A 26,266-nucleotide genomic window follows, 5' to 3' on the forward strand; every position below is an offset into this window, starting at 1 on the left:
CAGGTTTCTTGTCTCAGCATCTGTGTGATCCTTGACCATATGTCCGACGCCATTTAATCGTAAATAAAATGAGTCGTTAAATAAAACAATTCCTTCCTTCAAGTTGTAAAGTGCTTGCCTAATGCACGATTGATTGGGCTGTTTCTGTTTTTAGCCAGTGCTCCACAACTGGTGTAACTAAGGCTGTGGTATGTACTGTCCTGTCTGGGATGGTGCTTATAAAAGATCCCTTGCACTAATAGAAAAAGGTAGCCCATGGTAGCGGTATCTGTGTGGTCCTTTTCACTAGTGAATAAAAATGTGTTGAGTACATCCCTCCTTTAGAAAAAGTATTTGAAATAATATTTTTGATATTTTAGAGCAGTTAATCTTTTTAATGACGCCAAAACATTTGATAAAGTTTGGTTTACTTGTGTACATTTCTGACCAAATGGTCATTATTTATTTATCATTATTCTGAGTCATTGTTTTGCTAACTCCAGATTGTTTTGGAAATGAACTTCGAGTCATATCACTTTATTTCATGATTTTAATTGTTGATAAAATGATTAAATATATTATTAAATAATAAATTTAACAATTATCTATAAAATTTTCATGAGGTTTTGACAAAATATGTCAACTCAAGTGAAAATTCTCAGAAAAAGAAAATTGGCTATTGTTTTTATTAGTGCAAATTCTGTTTGCAAAATGGTGGGAAATATAAATTGATCTGTGCACATATCGCCTGCAGTATCCCAAAGGTTAATCCCATTTGGTTAAGAGAAAGGAAACCACTGAGGTCAGTATTGTCAGTATAATTTAAATGTTTTCTCGGCAGGGGGAGATAACTGATGTTATTCTAATGGGAGGTGCCACTCGAATGCCTAAGGTCCAGGATGAATTGATGCAGTTTGTCAACAGGTTTGTTTATTTTAACATTTCATAACCTTCATAACTTATTATGTGTTATCCCCAAGCATGACATGCATAAAACATCCAATAGCCGATGATTAACAAATCAATGTTCTCCAGTGGGTGTCGTTAAACAAGACAAACTATAACATGCAGAAACCAGCAATAAGGAGTGGAATATACTGGTTGATGGAGAGCTTGCCTGAGGTGCTTGGGTCATAGGATTGGGTTCCTTGTTGACTTTTCATAATCTTCCTATATTACACCCTGTAACCAAGATATCTACGTTTTGTTGTATGTGTTCTGATGTGTTGTTAAACCAACTTCCATTCATTATTATTGTGTTGTTTGCGACAAGTCCATAATGTTCAATGAACAAACAATTGTATAGATATATGTGTGATAATGTATGTCCAAATTCAGGGACGGGACGTAGCCCAGTGGTAAAGCGCTCGCTTGATGCGCAGTCGGTTTGGAATCCTTGCTACTAATGGAAAAATGTAGCGGGTTTCCTCTATGACTGTCAAAAATTATCATATGTTTGACATCCAGTAGCTGATGATTAATAAATCAATGTGCTCTAGTGGTGTCGTTAAGCAAAACAAACAAACTTTACTATCTCTGCATAATGCTTCTATCTAATGATTCCTACTATAGGAGGACAGCATCTCCCAAGGAAATCCTTTGCTAGACAATACATCCTTCTGCATTGCTCAAAAGACTGGGTGTCGTTAAACATTCATTCATTCATTCATTCATTCATTCATTCATTCATTCATTCATTCATTCATTCATTCATTCATTCATTCATTCATTTGCTCCATAGAGGACTGCCACTCCCAGACTAGTTTATTAAATCAAAACTAGCACAGAAAAGAGCTCACTGGAATTATTATAATTCTGAAGACAAGCATTCGAGAATCACCATGTTTAAGAAAAAAACATACTTCATAAATTCAGCCGTTTAATTTTCAACCAGACCATATTAAGCTGACCATATGGCTGGCCATTACAAAAGAAAGAAGAAGATAGGGGCCCATAAATATATGATTTGGTGCATAATAATGTTTTGTTTAATTTGCACATTTTCTATTTACATTGCGTGACTGCCATTTTAGCAATCTTGCAGTCATTGTTTGGTATATGTAAATGTATGTAACTTAAATTTGTATACAAATTTTACCCTTTGTTTCTTTTCAAAACCATTTTCCTTTTGTCACATCATCCAGAGAGAAACAGGTTGCCTTAGAAAGGTTCGTACTTTGTCTAATGTCTTTTTAATTATAACAGAAAGCCCTGTTGTTGCTACTGGAATGAAGTGACCACTAATTGTAAACTTAATGTTATATTTACCGTGTGTAGATTTGTCAGAAGACACCATCAAAATGCTCGCTCAATGCGCGGTCGTTTTGGGATCGATCCCATCAGTGGGTCCATTGGACTATTCCTCCTTCCAGCCAGTGCACCACGACTGGTACATCAAAGGCCGTGGTATGTGCTATCCTTCCTGTCTAAGGAATGGTGCATATAAAAGATCCCTTGCTGCTAATAGAAAAGAGTAGCCCATGAAGTGGCGACAGCGGGTTTCCTCTCTCAATATCTGTGTGGTCCTTAACCATATGTCCGAAGCCATATAACCATAAATAAAATGTGTTGAGCGCATCGTTAAATAAAACATTCTTTCCTTCCATCAAAATGTTTCAATCACACTTCAATATATGACCTCATTCAACATCTTGGGGGGGGGGGGGGGGCAGGAAATAGCCCTGAGGCCTGATGCACGGTCGGTCTAGGATCGATCCCTGTTCCAGCAAGTGCTGGTATATCAAAGGCCATGGTATGTGCTATCCTGTCTTGTGGGATGGTGCATATATTGATCCTTTGCTACTAGTGAAAAAATGTAACAGGTTTCCTGTCTAAGACTGTCAGAATTACCAAATGTTTCACATCCTTTAGCCGATGATTTATAAATCAATGTACTCTAGTGGTTTTGTTAAACACAACAAATTAACACTCAACATCTTGTGTGTTTAGGTCTTCATTGTGTTTTCATGTTTATCTTTATTTATAGAACCATTAATCTTATGTCAACAAAAACATTGAACACATATTAAAACGTGTATATATATTTATTATATACATAGCAATGAAATATATAGATCTACGGAAACCATAAAAGTCATATCCTGTGAAAAGTATAGAAATCGTATTTACTTTTTTGTAAAAGTTCATGATTAAATTATCTCCCTTTGTCTTCGTATTTAAGTTTAATGATTACCAGTGCATCTGATCGTATTTGAAAAAAAAAAAAATGTAATTTAAACAACTGTAAAAAGGGATACGAAGTACAATTACGATAAAATATCTAAAATGAATTGAATACGAAGCTAAATAATGATGACACAATGTAGTGTCATCGAGTGTAAGTGTAAGAATTTAACGGCATTCGACTTGTTTTGTTTTTGTGGGAATTTTTGGATGATTGTTTTGTCAGGTATGTTTGCACCGCAGTATTATTAAATAAATGTTAATAAAGATCAATTTTGTTCAAATTTCTTTTTAAAAGTCTATGGTCAAGTAAATTTTTTAGCAAAGTTTCATAGGAAGAAATATATCATGACATTATGTGTTTTCGATAGGATACGGTAAAGATATTACCAAGAAGTGAAAGATATTGTCAAAAATTAGGAAATATGTATATAATAAATAGACCATTTTTGTCAACTCGTGATGTGCGAAAACCATATTTTCACTCATTGCTTCGCAAATTCGTGAAAATATGGTTTTTACACATTACTCGTTGACATAAAAATCATATTTGAAAACCCCCATGAAATAGCCTCTATATATGAAACAAATATACAACTCAATAAAAAAATATTAGTCATAGCAATATTTATCAGCCAATCAGCTTATACCAATCAGTATATAGCAATATTAATTAGCCAATCAGCTTACACCAAATCAGTATATAGCTATATTTATTAGCCAGTCAGCTTACACCAAATCAGTGTATAGCTATATTTATTAGCCAATCAGCTTACACCAAATCAATTTATAACAATATTAATTAGCCAATCAGCTTACACCAAATCAGTATATAGCTATATTTATTAGCCAGTCAGCTTACACCAAATCAGTGTATAGCTATATTTATTGGCCAATCGGCTTACACCAAATCAGTTTATAACAATATTAATTAGCCAATCAGCTTACATGAAATGTTTCGGTTAGGTGATTTTAGTTATTTTCTGTTCCATACATACATGTATACCACATGGATAATATATTTGTTCCAGCCAGTGAGAATTGCAAATGTGTGTGTAAATAATGTCCTAAATTTAATGCACAAACAAAAAAGGTTTTTTTTCAAAACCAGTTAAAACGAGCGACAAACTAATGAAATCATTGTTCTTGCAAGTTTCAGAATCCTGTTATATGGTAAATGTATTTTATCTTGTAATGTTCCATGCAATTCACTTTGTTGTAAGTGTAATCTATTTTAGAATATTCATTTCATGCTGTTAGTAAACAGACCGACTGTAATATAAGCTTGTTAACTGGATCAATATTGTGTTTGGCATCAAAGGACATTGTACAGTAGGGGTGGGGTATAGTTTAGTAGTAGAGCATGCGCCAGAGGTGTGGTGGGTCACATGATCAGGGCTTCTAGATTATGGTAGCTTCACTCCCATGGCTACTCTCGAGTGCCAAATAAACGTACACCTACGTTTATTAAATTTGTGAAAAAAATTTGGTGTCTACGGTTATTCAGCACCCTACGTTTAATTACATCTAAAAAAAAATGTAACCCCTACGCTAATTCAGCACCCAATGCTTATTACAATTCTTAATTTATCAAATGCTTCCATATACTGATGATATAACCTCTATTAGGGGTACCGATTTTCCACGATCACGGAATCGCGGACGGAATTGCAAATCTTAAACGGAATTTACAATTTTCTGAGTTGTCAAATAAAATGCCAACTTTTGTGGTCAGATAATACATTTATTTATTTATTAATATACATACATTGTTTTTCTGCTTAATTGATCATTTGAACCATTAAGGCACAACAAAGTATGTTACTCTACGACAAAATGTAAACACACGTTTCCGAACATTGTTGGCCACAATTTTGTTTTTATCGCTCGGCTCGGTTCGGTTTTATTCGGTTGGGTAAATTCCTAGGATGCGTTTGATTGAGTGCTCGCCTGTAAATCGATGCAACAGTTCATGCAAGGACTTTATATAAATTAATCAATTACACTTCAACACTTCATCTTTTCACCAAACATTGAAGACGGGGTACCAAATTCTTAAAGGTAAATATGACTTTTTGTTAAGCTATGTATACTAGAGTAGATAAAGTACAGTTCCTTTAGGATAAGGGGAACTGGCCCAAACTTTATCTACATTCTTTCCTCTTTTTATATAAATTTTTTTACATTACAAATTCCACTCATTTTAATTACAAATTCCACTCAACCTTTTTATTTTCACTTGCAAATAGAGTTTATTAGAAATTAGTGAGAAAAATTAGGCAGAGTTACATCCCCTAACGCGTTCCAGTTCCGCTAACAGCTGGCATGGCCGATGACCAAAGTTGTTTGTGAATCTTCAGCTGAGATTTATGCATGCCAGACCCTGGCATCATAAGTGTCCCCACCTATGCTTTAAAAATAAAGAATGATACTGGTAAAAATTAAGTTGATGAAATTACGTTTTGTTATAATTGACCATGTGTTAAATATAGGAGATGAATCTAGCGAGCTGCCATCCACCCTGATTGTTTTGGTTTTCTTGCATGGAACTTTTGGATTTTTTGTCAAAGCTGCAATCTCGCCTCACATTAATTATCATAATTTCATTTAAATGTACAAACACACTTAAAGTTTTAATTAATTGTTTGTGACAGTGACACAGTTGTAACAGTTAGATAATAGAAACATGTTTATAGTGAACACATTTTTTCATTCTATGGAATTTACTACAAGTTATTTATTTCTGAGCCGCTTGTTTTCTAAATTACATGTACACATGTACACACAACAATAGTATATTTTTGTTATTTCCAAAACACTTATTTGTATTTTTACGTCAAACCAAATTGTTTTTATTAGCTAGGAAATTTTTACAGTTTAGCTAAATTCCAGACCCTATGCTAATTCCGCACTCTACTTTTAATTGATTTTAGAAAATTTTCCAGACCCTATGCTTATTCAGCCCCTATGTTTATTAGGCACTCAAGAGTAGTAATATTCAATGTTGGGCTAGTAAATAACTGCTATTGCCATGCCCGATGGCTAGTGAATTTTTTGGGTCACATGTTGCAGTTAAGTCTTATTTTGTAAATATGAATCTCCTGCCCACCCAACCCCACCCCCCACCCCCCCAATGTTAGTGTTTTTAAGCTCTGTCTTCCTCTTTAGGCAACATATTTGACTATTACTAGTATTTAGTAAAATTGTATTAACTTTTAAGTAAAGTAGGGCTAGTGAAATTTTAATCGGGGCTAGTACATTTTTTAAATCGCTGATCCTGTGGCTAGTAGATTTTATGAAAATTCGAGAAGCCCTGCATGATCGATCACCCTCGATGGACTTTTTTCTTTTGTCCCAACCAGTGGTCCATGACTGGTACACCAAAAGCCATGGTATGTATTCTCCTGCATATGGGAAAATGCATAAAAAGATCCCTTGCTGCTTAATAGGTAGGAGTAACTTATGATGGTGGAAGTGGGTTTTTGTTATCTTTATCTCGACTAGATCAGTGTTCTCGCTGCTCCATTTAAGCCCCGCTGTAGCATTTTGCCACCCTCCTTTAATGTTCTGCCGCCCACCTTTATTTTTTCCTATGCCCCTCTTTATTTCCCCCCACCCTACTATATTTTACAGCACCATCTCCACTATTTCCAGATACACACTTTTTTCCACACAAAAAATTGATCAACGGAAACAACCCACGGTGTGTATGAAAACAGCATCTGATGAAAAACTTCAATAGCTTACGACAGTTACTGTAACGTAATGATACACACAATAAAAATAATATTTTATTTGAGTAATGAAAACATCAATTTTTTTTATCGATTTGGCAATGTCAGACTAAAAAAAAACCCCACTTATTTGGCGCCAGATTTGTCACGTGATAAGAACGGTCGCTCTCTCTTTTGTATCCACTAACTATCGTCTGATATGTTGTCCTCAATTGCAGATTGAATTGGTTGTAAGTGATGATTTGTACTTTCTGTCATTTGTTTATTCAGCAATTCTTTATAAAATATTTTTTGAGGAGCTATCACTGCTTATAAAAACAACGGAAGTGGTAGTGTTCATCATTAAAATCATTTATCTTTGGTGCCAAATAATATATACACAGCCTTTACAAAAGTGAAACAATTAGCTGGCAATATCAAAGTGATCGATTCATTCGATGAAGATTGAAATAAAATGAACAGACATTTTTTAATTCCACTTTTTAATTCCACATTAGAGGATCACGTTACAAAAATATTTATTGTTTATCATATATCTTGAAATCTTAATTAAACTAGTAATATTAAAACTTTGATCGCTTCAGCAAAACAAATGCCTATGAATGTCAGGAGAATGTCAGACCGACAACATCTCCGGTTCAACTAATGGTACATAAAAGATGACTGTTTGTATTTCGTACCAACCTATTTGTACCAAATACTGACAGGCAAAATAAGGAGTATTTTTTTCCGCAAAGTTGACCAACACACAACGATATATAGTAACCAAGCTTTTCACTGTTTTTGTTCTTCATCGCTTTTTTATGGTTTTCCACTTTTTGTGTGTGTGTGTGGGTTTTTTTTTTACGAAGGTTGGGGGATCTTCTCCACTTCTTTAATTATCACCCAGCGAGAACCACATTGTAGATGTTGAAATAATCAACTCTTGGCACAGAATGGCTTGGGAGTCGGTATAGTTTAAAATATGCTTAGACTGTATCTGATTCAATAAAACCGATGGCAAAGACAAATATTGTTTTTCTGCAACGTTGCTTTGTGTGTGTGTGTTTTTTTTTTTTTTTAATGTAGGGGTTTCGTATAACAAACATGAAGCTGTTTTTAAAACCCTGTTCAATAGGTATCGATCGGAACATTATTTTTAAAACATTATTTTCTTATCGGGACAGGATTTAGCTCAATCGGTTGAGTGCTCGCTTGAGGTGTTTGCGTCGCAGGATCGAACCACCTTGGTGGATCCATTCAGCTGATTGTTATACTGGCCAACCAGTACACAACTGGATAAAGGCCGTGGCATGTGCTGTCCTGTCTTTGGGGAAGTGCATATAAAAGATCTCATGCTGCATTAGGACAAATGTAGCGGGTTTCCTCTGATGAGTCAGAATGTAGCTGGTTTCCTCTGTCAGAGTCAGACTAAAATGTAGCGGGTTTCCTCTGATGACTGTGAGTCAGAATTACCAAATGTTTGACATCCAATAGCTGATGTTTAATTAATCAATGTGCTCTAGTGGTGTCGTTAAACAAAACAAACTAACTTTTTATTGTCATATTTTTGCATTTTACTAACATCAGTATATCTTTACCACCAACTCCAAAATGTGAAAATTGGTGTATATTGCATTTTGGAAATGAACTCTTCAAATATTCCTTCTTTTAAATGACAAAAAAACTGTAAACCACATGAACATGTGAACTGAATTAGACTTTCACTATTTTCATTTATGGATATCTGGAACTATGGATGTTTTGTTTTCCAGACAGGAGCTAGGGAAGAGTATTAACACGGATGAAGCGGCCGCTATGGGGGCAGTGTACCAGGCTGCTTACCTCGGCAAGGGGTTCAAAGTGAAGACGTTCAGTGTCAAGGATGGAACCATTTACCCGATTGTGGTTAGTATTTTAAAAATCTTTTGCAGGCTTTGAAGTAATTCATTAAGGGACAAATTTACGAAGCCTGTGTTTTTTAAATTGATGATTGGAGAAAACTGATAATAGAAGAAAACTGATAATAGAAGAAAACTGATAATAGCAGATTACTGATGATAAAATTAATATAATTCTAACCAGTTGGTTAGTGCAATTTGATTATAAATGATCATCGGTGATAAAGTTGTTATATAGTAATTCTAATGGATTGGTTAATTTTAAAGTTAAGCGGTGTTCTCATTATGCGATTAGTCGCACCGACTTGTCACATTTGATCGAATCATACTGTGTGAACACCTAAATCAGTCTTACATGACAAGTTGTGTCAGAGTTGTTCCGGTTAGAACATGTTCTATTTTTCATGACAAATCGCATGTGGCAAGTCAGTGCGACAAATTGCATAATGAGGACGCTACTTTAATGCAAACCGATTATATAACAGATTATCAATGATAAAATTCTCATGCCCAACCATGTCTGTGATCAGGTTGACTTTGAGAAACATCGAAACGCCGAGGAGACTATGGATGCCGGTAGGATAATCCGCCGCACTCTGTTTGGCCGCATGAACCCGTTCCCGCAGAAGAAGGTGATGACCTTCAACAAACACTACGCAGACTTCAGCTTCACTGTCGGCTACGGCGACCTCAGCTTCTTACCCGAGCAAGATCAAAAGTAAGAAATATTAATTCATTGGTAGAACATTTGCCCACGGTATGATGTGTTGATGTACTAAATGTTTGCCACACACACACAATGATTACATCAAAAGCCATTATATTTACTGTCTGTTGGAAAGTGCATATTAAGGATCTTTGCTTATTTTGGTTTCTGTGTAAACAATAAAAACCTCTCTGTGTGTCTCTCTGTCTCCATCTCTCTCTCTTACTCTGTCTCTCTCTGTCCCTCTCTCCCCCTCTCTCCCCCCTCTCTGTGTCTCTGTCTGTCTCTCTCCCTTTGTCTCTCTCTCTCCCTTTGTCTCTCTCTCTCTCTCTCTCTCTCTCTCTCTCTCTCTCTCTCTCTCTCTCTCTCTCTCTCACTCTCACTCTCACTCTCACTCTCACTCTCACTCCAGTGCCAGATTTATGAGGGAGCAAAGGGCCGGATCCCCCTGCCAGAGGGGTCCCCCGGACTAAGGACTTCCTTTATAAAAAATGTAATAATTATAAAATTAGTTCATTTTCTTATTTGTCATGTAATTTAATTTCTATGTTAAAACCCCCGAACCTGAAGTGCCCCAGGCCCCCTAAGGTCTAAATCCGGCCCTGTCTCTGTGTGTGTCTCTCTCTCTCTCTCTCTCTCTCTCTCTCTCTCTCTCTCTCTCTCTCTCTCTCTCTCTCTCTCTCTCTCTCTCTCTCTCTCTCTCTCTCTCTCTCTCTCTAAAAAGCTCACAGGAACCGCTTAAATTTTTTAAGTTTCCCACATGTTTTCATTGCTGCTCGTTTTGATTGCAGATCTTTTAAGACCCTCACCCTGGCGAACGTGACTCTGAAGGGTGTGGAGGATGCGTACAAGAAACACGGGGAGAGTTCTGACAACAAGGGCATCAAGGCGCACTTCCGCATGGACGACAGTGGGCTGCTGCATCTAGACAAGGTCTGTCCTCATTTACACAGCTTTTTCTCAGTGTAAAGTGGTAAAGCTCTCATGAAGCGGTTGGTCTAGGATCGATCCCTGTCGCAGGTTTCCTCTCTGGTATATCAACGGCTGTGGTATTTGTCCTGTGTGGTCCTGCATATAAAAGATCCATTCTGCGAATCACAAAAAAATATCTCATGAATGGCGAAAGGTTTCCTGTCTCAATATTTGTGTGTCCTTTAACCATATAAAACAATTGTGTCGTTAAATAAAACAATTCCTTCCTTTCTTTTCTGTTTATACAGAAAGTTTTTCCAGATTATTTATAAAACTACCAAACGTGCACAAATCCACCATTATTTCTAACAAAATATTAATGTTTAGACTTGAAATTATTTTTCCAAATTAAAAGAAAAATAACAAAGTGTATTTAAAATGGTCAATTGGTGAATTTGTCGAGTGGCAAAGCTAGCCCAGTTTTGTTAGAGAGAATCTGCTTACTGTGGTATTCAAGTAAATGAAACCCATATCACAATAATAAGATTTGTATTTATACACTCCATCATTATGTGTTCATGTGGGATAGAAAAAGTACACCCGAGGTGGAGGAAATTTAGACTCGGGATGAAGCTTCAAAATTCTCGATTGTTATATCTCAGTTGTGTACCTGTCGTCGACCCAAAATGTCCATCAGATATTTGCTGGGGTTTAAATTTATAGTCCTTGATAAACTAATGCCAATGGTGCTCAGCTTCTGCTGAGATGTATGAAATTTGTGTTAACATTTTATTATTATTTGTTGTGGGGTTGTTGTTTTTAAGGTTGAATCGGTATTTGAGAAGATGCAGGACCCAGAAGAGGTGAAAAAGGACGAATCAGCTTGGTCAAGTAAGTTGTTGAGATTCTTAACATATGTGAGAATCTGTACGCCCAATCACATCAGACTTGAGTTGTGACATACAGTTCTTGAATATATTCCATTAGTGAATTACTCTTAGTTTCAAGGTGTTTCAGGTTGTCATACTACCAGGGTTTCTGCCAGAGGGTAAAACGGGTATGGCGCCATACCCAATTTTTTTGGCATATTTTATTTTTTTAGGTTAACCTTTTGACAAAATTAACGACACTGATTTTCTTAACCCTAAACCTAACCCATTTTTTTTCTTAGGGAGGCTCCCCATTGTCCCTGTTAACTGTGGTTGCATTCAATTCCATAGCACTGTATCCAAAAATTTCTTTCTGTCTGAAACAACGACTACAATTTACTTTTATATGCATTCAAATACACTTACTACTTCAATATATACAAACGTGTACAATTATTAGGTAAATGACATAAAATTAAAATTTCATATATGTAGACCACAAAATGTCAAGCCAGTTATGTCTGCTCATTTCTGTTCTTCAAAAGAGATGGTATATACCACATGCACAATTGTTATTTAGTAATGTCAATAATTTCAAAACATGGAGTAATTTGAATACTACTATCTAAAGCAGGGGGGGGGGGGGGGGATTTTTATGTTAAAATGTTTTTTTCAAAGATGACTGTTGAGCTGCTAAAAGTAGTTCTTAATGTTATGGAAAATGGTGGTGTGGTGACTTCAGGCTTTACAATGCTTTCGACAATCGCCTAATGAATGCATAGGATGAATTATTGGAAATGAATGCATCAGACTGAGTTGGTGCCAAATGGATGCGTCAGACTGAGTTGGTGCAAATGCTCATTACAGACTACATCTAGCTGTGGAGTGTGGAGTCTCCATGCGGCTCCATTAGACCAAATCAATTCCCATGGCCAATAATGTTAACATTGACTAATAAAACTGATATAAGCAGCATATCAACACAACCATGCAGTACACCAATAATATCAACACACCCATATATATGTATATATATATATATATATATATCAACAAACACATGTAAGTACACCAATAATATCAACACACCCATATATATGTATGTATATATATATCAACAAACACCTGTAAGTACACCATTAATATCAACACACCCATATATATGTATATATATATCAACAAACACATGTAAGTACACCATTAATATCAACACACCCATATATATGTATATATATATATCAACAAACACATGTAACTACACCAATAATATCAACACACCCATATATGTATGTATATATATATATCAACAAACACATGTAACTACACCAATAATATCAACACACCCATATATATGTATGTATATATATATATCAACAAACACCTGTAAGTACACCAATAATATCAACACACCCATATATATGTATATATATATATATCAACAAACACATGTAAGTACACCATTAATATCAACACACCCATATATGTATGTATATATATATATATATATATATATATATATCAACAAACACCTGTAAGTACACCATTAATATCAACACACCCATATATATGTATATATATATATATATATATATATATATAATATACATGTAACTACAAGAAAACACAAAGTACACCAATAATATCAACACACCCATATATATGTATATATATATATATCAACAAACACATGTAAGTACACCAATAATATCAACACACCCATATATATGTATGTATATATATATATATCAACAAACACCTGTAAGTACACCAATAATATCAACATCACCCATATATATGTATATATATATATCAATCAACAAACACATGTAAGTACACCAATAATATCAATACACCCATATATATGTATGTATATATATATATATATATATATATATATATCAACAAACACCTGTAAGTACACCATTAATATCAACACACCCATATATATGTATATATATATATATATATATATATATATATATATATATATATATATATAAGAAAACACATGTAAGTACACCAATAATATCAACACACCCATATATATGTATATATATATATATATATATATCAACAAACACATGTAAGTACACCAATAATATCAACATCACCAATAAGGGAGCGGGATGTAGCCCAGTTGTAAAGCGCTCGCTCTATGTGTGGTCGGTCTGGGATTGATCCCTGTTGGGCTATTTCTCATTCCAGCCAGTGCTACCATGTCTATGTACTACCATGTCTATGTACTACCATGTCTATGTACTACCATGTCTGTGGGATGGTGCAAATAAAAGATTCCTTGCTGCTAATCGAAAAGAGTAGGCCATGAAGTGGCGACAGCAGGTTTCCTCTCAATATCTGTGTGGTCCATAACCATATGTCTGACTCCATATAACCGTAAATAAATGTGTTGAGTGCGTTGTTAAATAAAACATTTCCTTACACCAATAATATCAACACACCCATATATATATATATATATATATATATCAACACCCATGCAGTACACCAATAATATTAACACACCCATATATATATATATATATCAACACCCATGCAGTACACCGATAATCAATGACATAGTACTGCCAATCACAGCTGCAGATGCTTTTATTTGATGGTGCACCTCAAACTTTCTGCTATAGTAAAATGCAAGCATCACTAAACCTCATTTGATGTTGGTAGGGCAGTTTTAGCCAGTTTTTCCAAAAAAATGTGTGTTGTATTTTTCAGAAATTGGCAGTGCTCTGGGTGGGCTATTTGGTACATCGAATGAGAAGAAGGACAGTGTCGTGGAAACGGATCACACACCTGACGCCGAGGTAAACAAAATGTTTTAACTGTTGTAATTCATACTGTTTGTTCTCTCTTTTATTAAACAGTGAAATCGGCGGAAGAAAAGTGAGTATCAAAATGAATTCCATTGATAGGCTTTCTGACAGAAAATGATTAGAGGGTACGCAGTGAAGACAAAACAGACTATAAGTGTCCCTACTAGTTTGGTCAGTTTGGGATCAATCCCTGTCGGTGGGCCCATTGGGCTACTTCTCGTTCCAGCCAGTGCATCATGACTGGTATATCAAAGGCCGTGGTATGTGCTATCCTCTCTGTGGGATGGTACATATAAAAGATCCCTTGAAACTAATGGAAACATGTAGCGGGTAAGAAAAAAAGAATATAAATTCAAGGCTGTTCACATGATTTCTTGTACATGTTTCATTGTGTCTAAAATAGAGGCTGATGTGAAAATTAAGGGTGAGAAAATGCAGGTTGCATTAATATTTCCAATTAATAAATGGGAAAATTCTTAAAATCGTGCTTAAAAGTCCAAACTGGATTAAAAGGTTTTTCTTGATGCATGAATGTTGTTGCTGTGAATTTTGCAGATGTTTATAATCTGTGTGATCCTCTATAGAAAATGTAACAGATTTTTTTTGAAGCGATGCTATTTAGTGATTACAGATAAACTTTAATTTTTGTGCATCTGTATATTAATTTAAATGATCTTTTTGTTGCACAAATATTAAAAATATAAAGTAAAAAAAAAAGAAGAATTTTTTTTTAAATATTAAATTATCCTTTGTATTGAAATTAAAGCCATTTTAATAGCTTTGCATGATATTAATGATAATTCTTTTGAATCCTATATAAACAACACTACATGTGTAATACATAAAATACTTAGTACCTCTGGCAAAACTATTGTCTAGCAGACTTTGGTATATGATCATACAACATAAAGTGACATTTCCTTCAATTTTGCTGTTTTAAGTTTTGTTACATTTTTAATACTTTACTTCAAAATGTGTTTTTTGGGGAGCAGGGTGTGTGTTTGTTTAATGGTTGGCACATGGATGTGATTTTTTTGGGGTCTTTAATTGATTTCTGCACTTTGTATCTTTATGCATAAAATATTTTTCAAACTGGTTTGGATGCTGAAAAATTACTGTTTCCATAATTCAGTTGTACGTCAAAATATTGATAACAAGTATGATTTGACCACAAGAAAGCTTGTTGAATAAAGTAGTGTTGAAGACAAATTAAATACATAGTTTTAAGTCAATATTTACAAATTAAATACATAGTTTTAAGTCAATATTTACAAATAAAATACTTAGTTTTAAGTCAATATTTAGTTGTTATTTAATATATTAGTTGTCGTGCAAGTCATTATATCTTCATTGCATATGTCAATTATATCATTTTGCATGTTGTTGCATTTTATGTTTTGCACTGCCATGTAAGATTTATTTTTCATTTTTGCATTTTGATGTTTTTGTTCTCTTTTTTAGTTTAATTCTTATAGTGTCACTTGTAGTAATGTTTTCTCTCATTCATTTTATCTGTGATTATATCCATAGAAATAGGCCTGTTTTAAAGTCTGTTTAAATTGGGTAAACCAACTGGCTCAGAATATAGCTGTAACTCGAAACTTTTTTTCTTTTTTTAGGGGTTGGGGTGGGCAGTATTAGTTACAGTACGCAAACAAACAATAAAGTCATCCCAACCTGTTTCACCGACTGTATACATACAGTACACAATCCAACTGTAAAGTCAACCAGACATGGGTGGGTGGTTTCACAGATTACCTGCATGGGTGTTGTAACCAGAGTAAAGCGTTTTAGTAAAACTCAGGGGTGGGAATTCTCCTCGGATCAGCTGTTTTCCTCTCATGGAACATTTTATTTCCTCGCATTTTAATCGTTCTTTCCTCCAAAATGTGTCAGATGGCACAGATTTTAACCTAGGATTTCAAGAATTTCCGGGACCCCTCTAGATTTCCTCTTTTTTACAGTTCACCAATTCCCACCCCTGAAAACTTGAAAAAAGCCCCATCAACTGCAGAAGTCAACCAGAAACTCCAGGAGTTGGCCACCAACCCTGGGAGTTGATTTTAACCAGAAACTGGGAGTTAGCCAGCAACTCTTGGTGTTAGCCACCAACTCTGGGAGTTGATTTTAACCAGAAACTGGGAGTTAGCCAGCAACTTTTGGTGTTAGCCACCAACTCTGGGAGTTGATTTTAACCAGAAACTGGGAGTTGGCCAGCAACTTTGGAAGTTAACCAGAAAATTTAGGAGTTGCTGCTGGATAATTAGTACTAGTTGACTGAATTGTTTTCATGTACTGTAACTTGCTTAAATTCAAATGACTGTTTCTCAAATTTCTTCTCTTTTTTTTTTCTTTCTCTCTCTTTCTTTTTTTAAAATTTATTTATTTATTTTGGTCTTAAATGTTTTCTACATATATATACAAAAAAAAAAATCCCAAAAAAAAATCAGTAGACAAAATATTCGGCCTGATGACATTTAATCAAATATTTCCTAACAGCTTGGACAGTGTTATGTCTATCGGTATGCCATCTTATTTTTGAATGTGCAACTAAAAATTCTTAAGTTCAGTCTAACAAGGTTAAAAAGGTATTGCATCTTAGTTACATCACCAACCTTTACTACAAGTGTCACTGTAAGAAAAAAAACATTGTGCTTTCTTTGTTGTGGTGCTAGGGGAAAAAGGAGGAAAGTACAACTGACAAAGAGAGTAAGGAGAAGGGGACGAAAGACAAAACTGACTCGAAAACATCTGAGTCGAAAACCACTGACTCGAAAACATCTAAGTCGGAATCCACTGAGTCGAAAACATCAGAGTCGGAATCCACTGAGTCGAAAACATCAGAGTCGGAAAAGAAAGAGGAAAAACCGACAGATACACCAGAGGAGAAACAACGAGAGAAAAAGACGGAGAAAGAGGTGTTGAAACTGGTTTAACAATAAGCAATAAAACAAAAAACCAGCAATCCATAGCTCTCAGTATAAAACTAAACACTGTTTGACTGCATGTGTTCATTTTGGGCTTTTCTTGCATCACAATTTTCCTTTCTAATATTTCGTACATGTCCTTCTTTCTGCAGACAACTTTCGCCATTTAAATATATTGTTTATATATAATTATGTAAGATTGTTTTACTTGTGTTGTACGTATATAGGAGAGGGACACTTAAGTTGTTCTTTTATTGTTTGTGTAATAAAATGTTCTAATTCAAAATCAAATATTTAACTGACTGATCCTGATCATACATTTATATATATATACATACAGCTGATTCACAGTTACATAATTATAATAATAATTTTATTAATTGAATGTTAATCTAATTTGTAATTTTAGAAAAGTGACGAAAAACCAGCTGATGAACAAACAGAAAAAACTGATGACAAAGAGGAGAAACAGAAAGACGAAGCAAATAAAACGAACGAACGGAAGGACAAGAAAGAAAAGAAAGAGAAGAAAGGCAAGGATAAGAAGGATAAAAAAGATAAAAAATCTGACGCGGAAAAGAAAGCGGAAAAAGAAGCAAAAGAGAAAGAGGAAGAGGAAGCTAAAAAGCCGAAGATTGTGACGATTAAAGAAAACATCACTGTGGAGATTGAGTCGTTTGACATTCCGGGCATCCCGAAAGATAACATGAAAGAGTCTAGAAAGAGGTAGGAAATGACTCTTATTGTTTTCATCCTTTATTAGAATTTATCAAAAAGTTAAATCAGGTTTGAAAACATTTTAGTGAATTTTTGTTTTAAAATGCAAAGATTATGTCATGAAATACATACACTTAAAAAAGAATAACAATTAAATTTCATTTATTGTAGATTTGTAAAAAAACCCCAACATTTTTCTAAACAGGATGTCTTAATATGTGTATTTTACTACTTATTGTGTCCATGTTTTGCACACGATATCTACCGATAATTCTCTGATGGTAAAGGGGCAGGATGTAGTCCAGTGGTAAAGTGTTCGTTTGATGCACGGTCAGTCTAGGATCGATCCCCGTCGGTGGGCCCATTGGGCTATTTCTCGTTCCAGCCAGTGCATCAAGACTTGTATATCAAAGGCTGTGGTATGTACTACCCTGTCTATGGGATGGTGCATATAAAAGATTAGTGACTTCCCTAGAAATTTGGCAAGGCATGGTAGACCAAACACTTTTCGGGCATTTCACCATTTTCTGGGCACTTGTATTTCATTAAAAATACACAAAAATTAATTGCAATAAACATTAATAAACAGACTGTGGTATGTGCTATCCTGTGTATGGGATGGTACATATAAAAGATCCCTTGCTGCTAGTAGAAAAGAGTAGCCCATGAAGTGGCGACAGTGGTGTTCGCTCCTCAATATCTTCATGGTCCTTAACCATATTATGTCCGATACCATATAACCGTAAATGGAATGTGTTGAGTGTGTTGTTAAATATGGGGTCTAGTATGGGGTCTCCATGAGTACTCGAGTACTCGAGCACGGGCCAAGTCTAGCAAGAATCGAGTCCATTCACAAGACTCGAGTACCCGTGTAAGGGATATGATAGGATAGGATAACATATTAACATGCCTATATCCAATTACGGTTCAAGCACCGTACAAGAATCGAGTCCATTCACAAGACTCGAATACCCGTGTAAGGGATATGATAGGATAGGATAACATATTAACATGCCTATATCCAATTACGGTTCAAGCACCGTACAAGAATCGAGTCCATTCACAAGACTCGAGTACCCGTGTAAGGGATATGATAGGATAGGATAACATATTAACATGCCTATATCCAATTACGGTTCAAGCACCGTACAAGAATCGAGTCCATTCACAAGACTCGAGTACCCGTGTAAGGGATATGATAGGATAGGATAACATATTAACATGCCTATATCCAATTACGGTTCAAGCACCGTACAAGAATCGAGTCCATTCACAAGACTCGAGTACCCGTGTAAGGGATATGATAGGATAGGATAACATATTAACATGCCTATATCCAATTACGGTTCAAGCACCGTACAAGAATCGAGTCCATTCACAAGACTCGAGTACCCGTGTAAGGGATATGATAGGATAGGATAACATATTAACATGCCTATATCCAATTACGGTTCAAGCACCGTACAAGAATCGAGTCCATTCATAAGACTCGAGTACCCGTGTAAGGGATATGATAGGATAGGATAACATATTAACATGCCTATATCCAATTACGGTTCAAGCACCGTACAAGAATCGAGTCCATTCACAAGACTCGAGTACCGTGTAAGGGATATGATAGGATAGGATAACATATTAACATGCCTATATCCAATTACGGTTCAAGCACCGTACAAGGAAGAGCATTCTCATTTAATTATATATTTTATGTCGTTTTGTCATGTGCTTTCAGTCTGTTACATTATAGAGTTATGAGAATGTGTGCAACGCAATACAATGGCATGATTTGTCATCCATGTTCACTGCTGGGATTAACATGTATAATGCTATTTTATTTATTCCTTAATCTCATCATCATCTAGTGTAAATGTCGGATACTCGGGTCCGGGTCGAGTTTGACCCTCGAGTACTCGAGTCCCATATTATGGACTCGTGGAGGCCCTACACCAGTACAACTGCAGGCGTTGGGTGTTGAACAGGGTTCCCGCGGTCATTAAAAACCTGAAAAAGTTTTGAAATTTACAAAATACTTTTCAAGGGCCTTGAAATTTTTTAAAATTTTGATTAAAACTGAAAAGTCATGGAAAAGTTTTGAAATTTTGGCATCAGCCGAGATATTTTCGATCATGCTTATCAGAGTGCGAGCGATCACTTCCTGTCGCATAGCGTGCAGAGTTACTTTTCTTGAATAAGCAAAACGTCATTTCGACGTTCAGGACAATATTGCTAGCTAGACTACTGTTTACGCTTCATGTTAAACCCATTAAGAACGTTTGGTACCAATGAGATTTAGGCGGATCTAGTGGAGCCCCCCCCCCCCCCACCACTAAATTTTGCAACAGTTATATTTTTATTATATACTAATTTTCATTTTAATTATGATCCCCCACCAAACCTTCCCCAAAGTTCCCATGGCATTCTGCCTCATGTTATTGGGGTCCCCTCTGAATGGAATTTCTGGATCCTCCATTGGTTGTAATTGTTGTTTTGTATTTATTTTGAAGACTGGCGAGCCTGAAGGCGAGGGACCAGGAGAAGAAGGAGCTGGAGGCGGCGAAGAACGAACTGGAGGCATACATCTTCGACGCACAGGACAAGTTCACCCAGAAGGACTATGTGCAGTGTTCCACGGAGGAGGAGCGTGACGTCATCGTCAAGGCTCTGGCTGCCGCGTCCGACTGGCTGTACGAACAACCCGACGATGCAAAGAAGACGGTAATTTAAATAAGTTTTTCTTTTCATACTGTAACAAGAACAAATAATGAAGAAAGAATGTATTATTTATTTTTTATTTATTTATTTCATTGTTAGGGTTGACCATGAAGTGTCGACAGCAGGTTTCCTCCCTCAATATCTGTGCGGTCCTTAACCATATGTCTGATGCCATATAACCGTCAATAAAATGTGTTGAGTGAGTCGTTAAATAAAACATTTCCTTCCTTCCTTCCTTCATTTTTCCATTTCTCAATGAAAGGATCCTAATTGATTTGTGTGATATTTCAGGCGTACACTGACAAACTGAAGGAACTCGTTACCGCCACGAAGGACGTGGTTATCCGAGTCCGCGAGATGCAGGAGCGACCCAAGGCTCTCGACGCCATGAAGTCGATGCTGAACCATTCGAAGGTCTTCCTGGCAACCATCAAGAACCTGACCACATTGGAAGATCCCATGTTCACTGAGGTGGAAATAACCACGCTGGAAAAACTCATCACCAACACAGTCGTGAGTATTGCCGACATGTGATTACGTAGTTTGGTCATGTCCACCCCAGTCTTATCAGTGTGTAGTTAGCTAGGAACTTTTCTGTTGTCCAGAGATGACTAAAACATTAAATAGTACTTGCTAACCAGTTTTTGTCACTCCTTTATTAAGAAAAACCCCCGAAAGGTAGGTATTACTTTTCTTCAAATTTTGCTTATTTTTTAATGTTAAAGTTTCACATTTAACTTCATTTCTCACAAACTGTAAATCATAGATCAATGAAACTTGGTTTGTAGATACATCTATGAACGTTCATCTTACTGGATGTTAATAAATTAAAAAATTTGAAATTTATTAAATTAAAATCGGCAACATTAACGACGTCAACTTTTGCATTTAGCTCAACTTAGTATAATGGTTTCACATTTAGCTTCGTTTCTCATAAACTTTAAGTCGTAGACTAATTAAACTTGGTTTATAGTTACAGATATCAGGGCTTCTAGAATTTTTATAAAAATCCACTAGCCATGGAAACAATGATTTAAAACATTTACTAGGCACGATTAAAAATTCACTAGCCCTACTTGAAGTAAATACAATTTTACTAATAGGAATAATGAGATATGTCACCTAAAGAAGGAGATTGAGTTTAAAACCCTTTGATTTAGGGGTGAGGATATTCATATTCACTTAAATACAGCATTTGACAACTTCTGTGTTTTTCACTAGCCATCGGGCATGACAATAGTAGTTATTTACTAGCCCAACATTGAAGATCACTAGCCATGGCAGTGGGGCTACCATAATCTAGAAGCCCTATATATGAATGTTCATCTCGGTATATGTTAATGAATAGAAAATTAAAATTTATTAAATTAGTTTGAACTTGTCAAAGTAGACATGTTTTGATAATCTACAAATCTGTAACACATTTTGATGACATTAGAACAGAGTGAACCAAGAGTCTGTGATACTCAAACGGGGAAATACACTATCTAGAGCTCATCTCTATAACTAAAAAATTAAATTAAAATTAATTTTTGAGTTTTTCAAATTTTTTAAAACATGTATATGGATGCATCTGTCAGTGACACTGAATACATTTATGGTAGGCAAGACATTTAATTTCTCAGATTCATATTAAAACAAAAAACTTTGAAAAGAACAAGTTCCCTAGTTAAGTCTTGTCTAACTACCTAATTCAGTGTTATCATTTGTTGCTTGGGAAGGGGCATGGGTGTGTGCAGGAGACACATACTGCTCATGATTGTATCTTTACGGTAAGACTATGCCAAATAAAATCCCATAGGTGACCATGTTAATGTTTGTGTTTAAAAACACTATATGCAATATATTAACCAAACTATGACCCATAAATATCAGTACTACAACCCCTACCTCAAAGTATTAACTGAACAAAATGGTACCTTTCATGGCTCATTTTCAGTATAATCAGATGTTTTTACAACAACCCCTAGTTTTGCACAAAATTTTAGTATTGGTTTTTTTTACAGGTACCCCGTACATGTTCCAAGCACAAGGCTACTTGACACAGTGGTACTAGATGAAATAAAATTGCATACATTTTTAGCCGAGATAAAACTCTTCTTTTTTTTTTACAACTAACACACTCACATTTATAACCAATCACAGGACTTGTGGTGTTCACTTCTCTATCAAAAGTCAGGTGCACCTCCAACTTTGACCCAGCCGGACGTTTTTGGGTTTAGTACTACCTTAAACATAACAGACTAGCTTCTCTGTGTTATAACCTTAGGTCTCACTACACAGATGACTTCCGGGTGAAAGTTCATTCATCCCGGTCCACTATAGTTCCTAATTGTGACACAAGTTATGGTACACATATTCACTTGTAGGAAATGGTGAAGAATTAAAACAATATGTGTGTTTATTGATTACATTATTGTTATACTTTTTTCTATTGTTACTACAGGATTGGTTGAAAAGCAGTAAAGCTGAACAAAAGAAACTGAAAAACCACGAAAATCCAAAACTACTTGTGGAAGACATTGCTTTAAAAATTCAAGCTCTCGACAGAGAAGTGAAATATTTAGTGAATAAAGCCAAATATTACAAACCGAAGCCAAAACCCAGTGAGAAAGGCAAATCGAATGAGACAGTCTCAGATGGTGGCAAAGATTCAGCCAATAAAACGGAGGAGGATAAAAAATCCACCAATGAAAAATCAGAATCTGATAAAGAATCGACGAATGAGAAACCCGATTCCGATAGCTCAACCCAACCTCCAGAGACTCTAGGTATGTTTGTTTTGGTCTTCCAGAATTACATGCTTTCTGCTCGTACATAGTTCAGGGCTGCTGCAGAAAGTACTTGCCTGCTTGCCAAATGCGAGTACAAATTCTGATGAACGAGTTAAAAAATGCAGCTACCAGTCTGACGGTCTATCTGCCATTTTTTTATTTTGTTTGCCACGTGATGTTGATCACTTACCAGGTGTTCTTAATAATGTTTTGTAAATATATCTATATATATATTTAATTTGAAGTGAAGACACTGTATATTATATTATTTTTAATAACATATTGTTCTATAGACTGGTGGACTAGTAGAAATTCTGGCGGGCTAGTAAATTTTAGTTGGTTCTGGTTTGGCGGGCTCTATTAAATATTTTCCATTTCTGCAACCCTGACAGTTTACTTGATTCTTATTTGATAAAGGAAGGAAATGTTTTATTTAACGATGCACTCAAGACATATGGTTAAGGACCACACACATATTGAGAGAGGAAACCTGCTGTTGCCACTTCATGGGCTACTCTTTTTCGTTTAGCAGCAAGGGATCTTTTATATGCACTGTCCCACAGACAGGATAGTACATACCATGGCCTTTGTTACACCAGTTGTGGAGCACTGGTTGGAACGAGAAATAACCCAGTGGGTCCACCAACGGGGATCGATCCTAAACTGGCCGCACATCGAGCGAATGAATGGGCTATAAACCGAGGTGCTTGGGTCGCAGGATTGGACCCATTGGGTTTTTCCCCCAATTTCAACTAGTGCACCACAACTGATATATCAATGGTCATGGTATGTGCTGTCCTGTGGGAAAATGCATATAAAAAAATCCCTTGCTGCTAATGAAAAAATGTAGCATGTTTTCTTTGAGACGCGGTCGGTTTGGGATCGATCCCCATCAGTGATCCCATTGTGCTATTTCTCACTCCAGTCAGTGCACAATGACTGGTATATCAAAGGCCGTGGTATGTACGACCCTTTCTGTGGGATGATGCATATAAAAGATCCCTTACTGCTAATCGAAAAGAGTAGCCCATGAAGTGATGACTGTGGGTTTCCTCCCTCAATATCTGTGTGATCCATAACCATATGTCCGATGTCATATAACAGTAAATAAAATGTGTTGAGTGCGTCGTTAAATAAAACATTTCCTTCCTTCTTTTCCTTCTCTGAGACTAAATGTCAGAATTATGACTTGTTTGGCATCAATAATTAACCATGTGCCAGTACTCCTGTTTCAACGTTTGTGGTACAACGTTTGTTTTCTTTAACAACACCACTAGAGCACATTGATTAATTAATCATCGGCTATTGGATGTCAGACATTTGATAATTTTGACATATAGTCTTGGAGAGGAAACTCATTACATTTTTCCATTAGTAGCAAGAGATCTTTTGTATGCACCATCACACAGACAGGATGGCACACACCATGGCACACACCATGGCCTTGATATGATCTACAAATTGTGGTACACTGACTGAACAAGAAATAGCTTGATATAAACTGAATGTTATCCTTTGATGAAATGCAGAAAGTGATGTCATTACCGAAAATGGGTTGTCATTATGTAAAATAAATTTATTGAAATGACGAAAGAAAGTGATTTATGAGTATTGTGAAGTAAATGCCATTTTTGTTTTATTTTTTTAATTTAACAGATATACCACCAGTGGTTCCAACAATACCAAAAACTGATGATAAAAAATCAGATGAAACTTTACAGATAGGTGAGTTTTAGCTCCATTGTCATTATGTTTAGTATTTATTTATTTATTTTTATTTTATTGGAGAGGGGTGATTAATGTCACTAAATCCTAGATGACAGACGACGTGACTCAACTGGACATACATTTGTATAGCATTGTGAACTATGACATATTGACACTATACAATGGCCGTGCCAAAAGTCTGTCGGGCCGAATAAATATCCGTCACAGATGACTTGATTATTAATATACACTACACGATGCCACTCGACTCGACAGTTAAGCTGCATTGCATCGTATATATACAGAACTTCACAAGGGATCTTTTATATGCACCATCCCACAGACAAGATAACACATACCACGGTCTTTGACATACCAGTCGTGGTGCACTGGCTGGAGTGAGAAATAGCCCAATGGGCCCACCGACGGGGATCGATCCCAGACCGACCGCGCATCAAGTGTATGCTTTACCACTAGGCTACGTCCTGTGATTGGGTTGTAGGATCAAACCAGATCCGCTGGATTTTCTCCCATTCCAACTAGTACCACATGGCTGATAATTCAGTCTGTGGTATGTGTTGTCCTGTCTGTTGGAAAGTACAGATAAAAGATCCCTTGCTGTTAGTGGAAAAATGAGTGGGTTTTCTGTATGTCAAAAATTATGTGTGACCACCAGCAGCTGTGGACGGGACGTAGCCCAGTGGTAAGGTGCTCGCTTGATGGTGCATGGTCGGTTTGGTATCGATCTCTGTCAGTGGGCCCATTGGGCTATTTCTCGCTCCAGCCAGTGTGCACACCATGACTGGCACATCTAAGGCCGTATGTGATATCCTGTCTATGGGATGGTGCATATAAAAGATCCCTTGCTGCTAATCGAAAAAAGTAGTGACAGCGGATTTCCTCTCTATATCTGTGTGGACCGTAACCATATGTCTGATGCCATATAACCATAAATAAAATGTGTTGAGTGTGTCGTTAAATAAAAGATTTCCTTCCAGTAGCCATTGATTAATAAGTCATTGGATTGAACTGCTTCATTTGTCCCATTCTCTGATTTTTTTTTTTTTTTAGTCCCATTCGGTGTCCCACTACTTTTCATACCAATGGTTGTGGTATGTGCTATCCTGTCTGTAGGAAAATGCATATAAAAGATTCCTTGCTGCTAATGGGAAAATTTGGCGGGTTTCCTCTAAGACTATATGCCGAAACGTACCAAATTATTGACATCCAATAGCCAATGATTAATAAATCAATGTGCTCTTGTGGCGCCATTAAACAAAGAAACGTTTAACTATTGTTTGTTATGGAGAGTGTTAATTTGTTTACGATATGGGTCCC

General features: G+C 36.0%; 1 protein-coding gene across 3 annotated transcripts in view; it reads left to right on the forward strand.

Annotated features, from left to right (window-relative positions):
* The window catches only part of LOC121386650 (hypoxia up-regulated protein 1-like), a 49,451-nt gene that overhangs the window by 21,606 nt on the left and 1,579 nt on the right, over nt 1-26,266 (forward strand). Inside the window, exons 13-25 of one of the 3 annotated variants that reach the window (XM_041517627.1) lie at nt 821-903; nt 2,124-2,147; nt 8,651-8,783; nt 9,307-9,494; nt 10,274-10,415; nt 11,219-11,285; nt 13,994-14,082; nt 16,767-17,009; nt 17,428-17,744; nt 20,240-20,450; nt 20,739-20,960; nt 22,894-23,218; nt 24,878-24,946. In XM_041517627.1, the coding sequence (XP_041373561.1) occupies nt 821-903; nt 2,124-2,147; nt 8,651-8,783; nt 9,307-9,494; nt 10,274-10,415; nt 11,219-11,285; nt 13,994-14,082; nt 16,767-17,009; nt 17,428-17,744; nt 20,240-20,450; nt 20,739-20,960; nt 22,894-23,218; nt 24,878-24,946 (2,113 nt within the window). The remainder of the gene's footprint in view (nt 1-820; nt 904-2,123; nt 2,148-8,650; nt 8,784-9,306; nt 9,495-10,273; nt 10,416-11,218; nt 11,286-13,993; nt 14,083-16,766; nt 17,010-17,427; nt 17,745-20,239; nt 20,451-20,738; nt 20,961-22,893; nt 23,219-24,877; nt 24,947-26,266) is intronic. The other 2 variants (XM_041517629.1, XM_041517628.1) reach the window with 2 other exon arrangements.

The sequence above is a fragment of the Gigantopelta aegis genome, chromosome 12 (genome assembly GCF_016097555.1).
Source record: "Gigantopelta aegis isolate Gae_Host chromosome 12, Gae_host_genome, whole genome shotgun sequence".
Classification (NCBI taxonomy): Eukaryota; Metazoa; Mollusca; class Gastropoda; order Neomphalida; family Peltospiridae; genus Gigantopelta; species Gigantopelta aegis.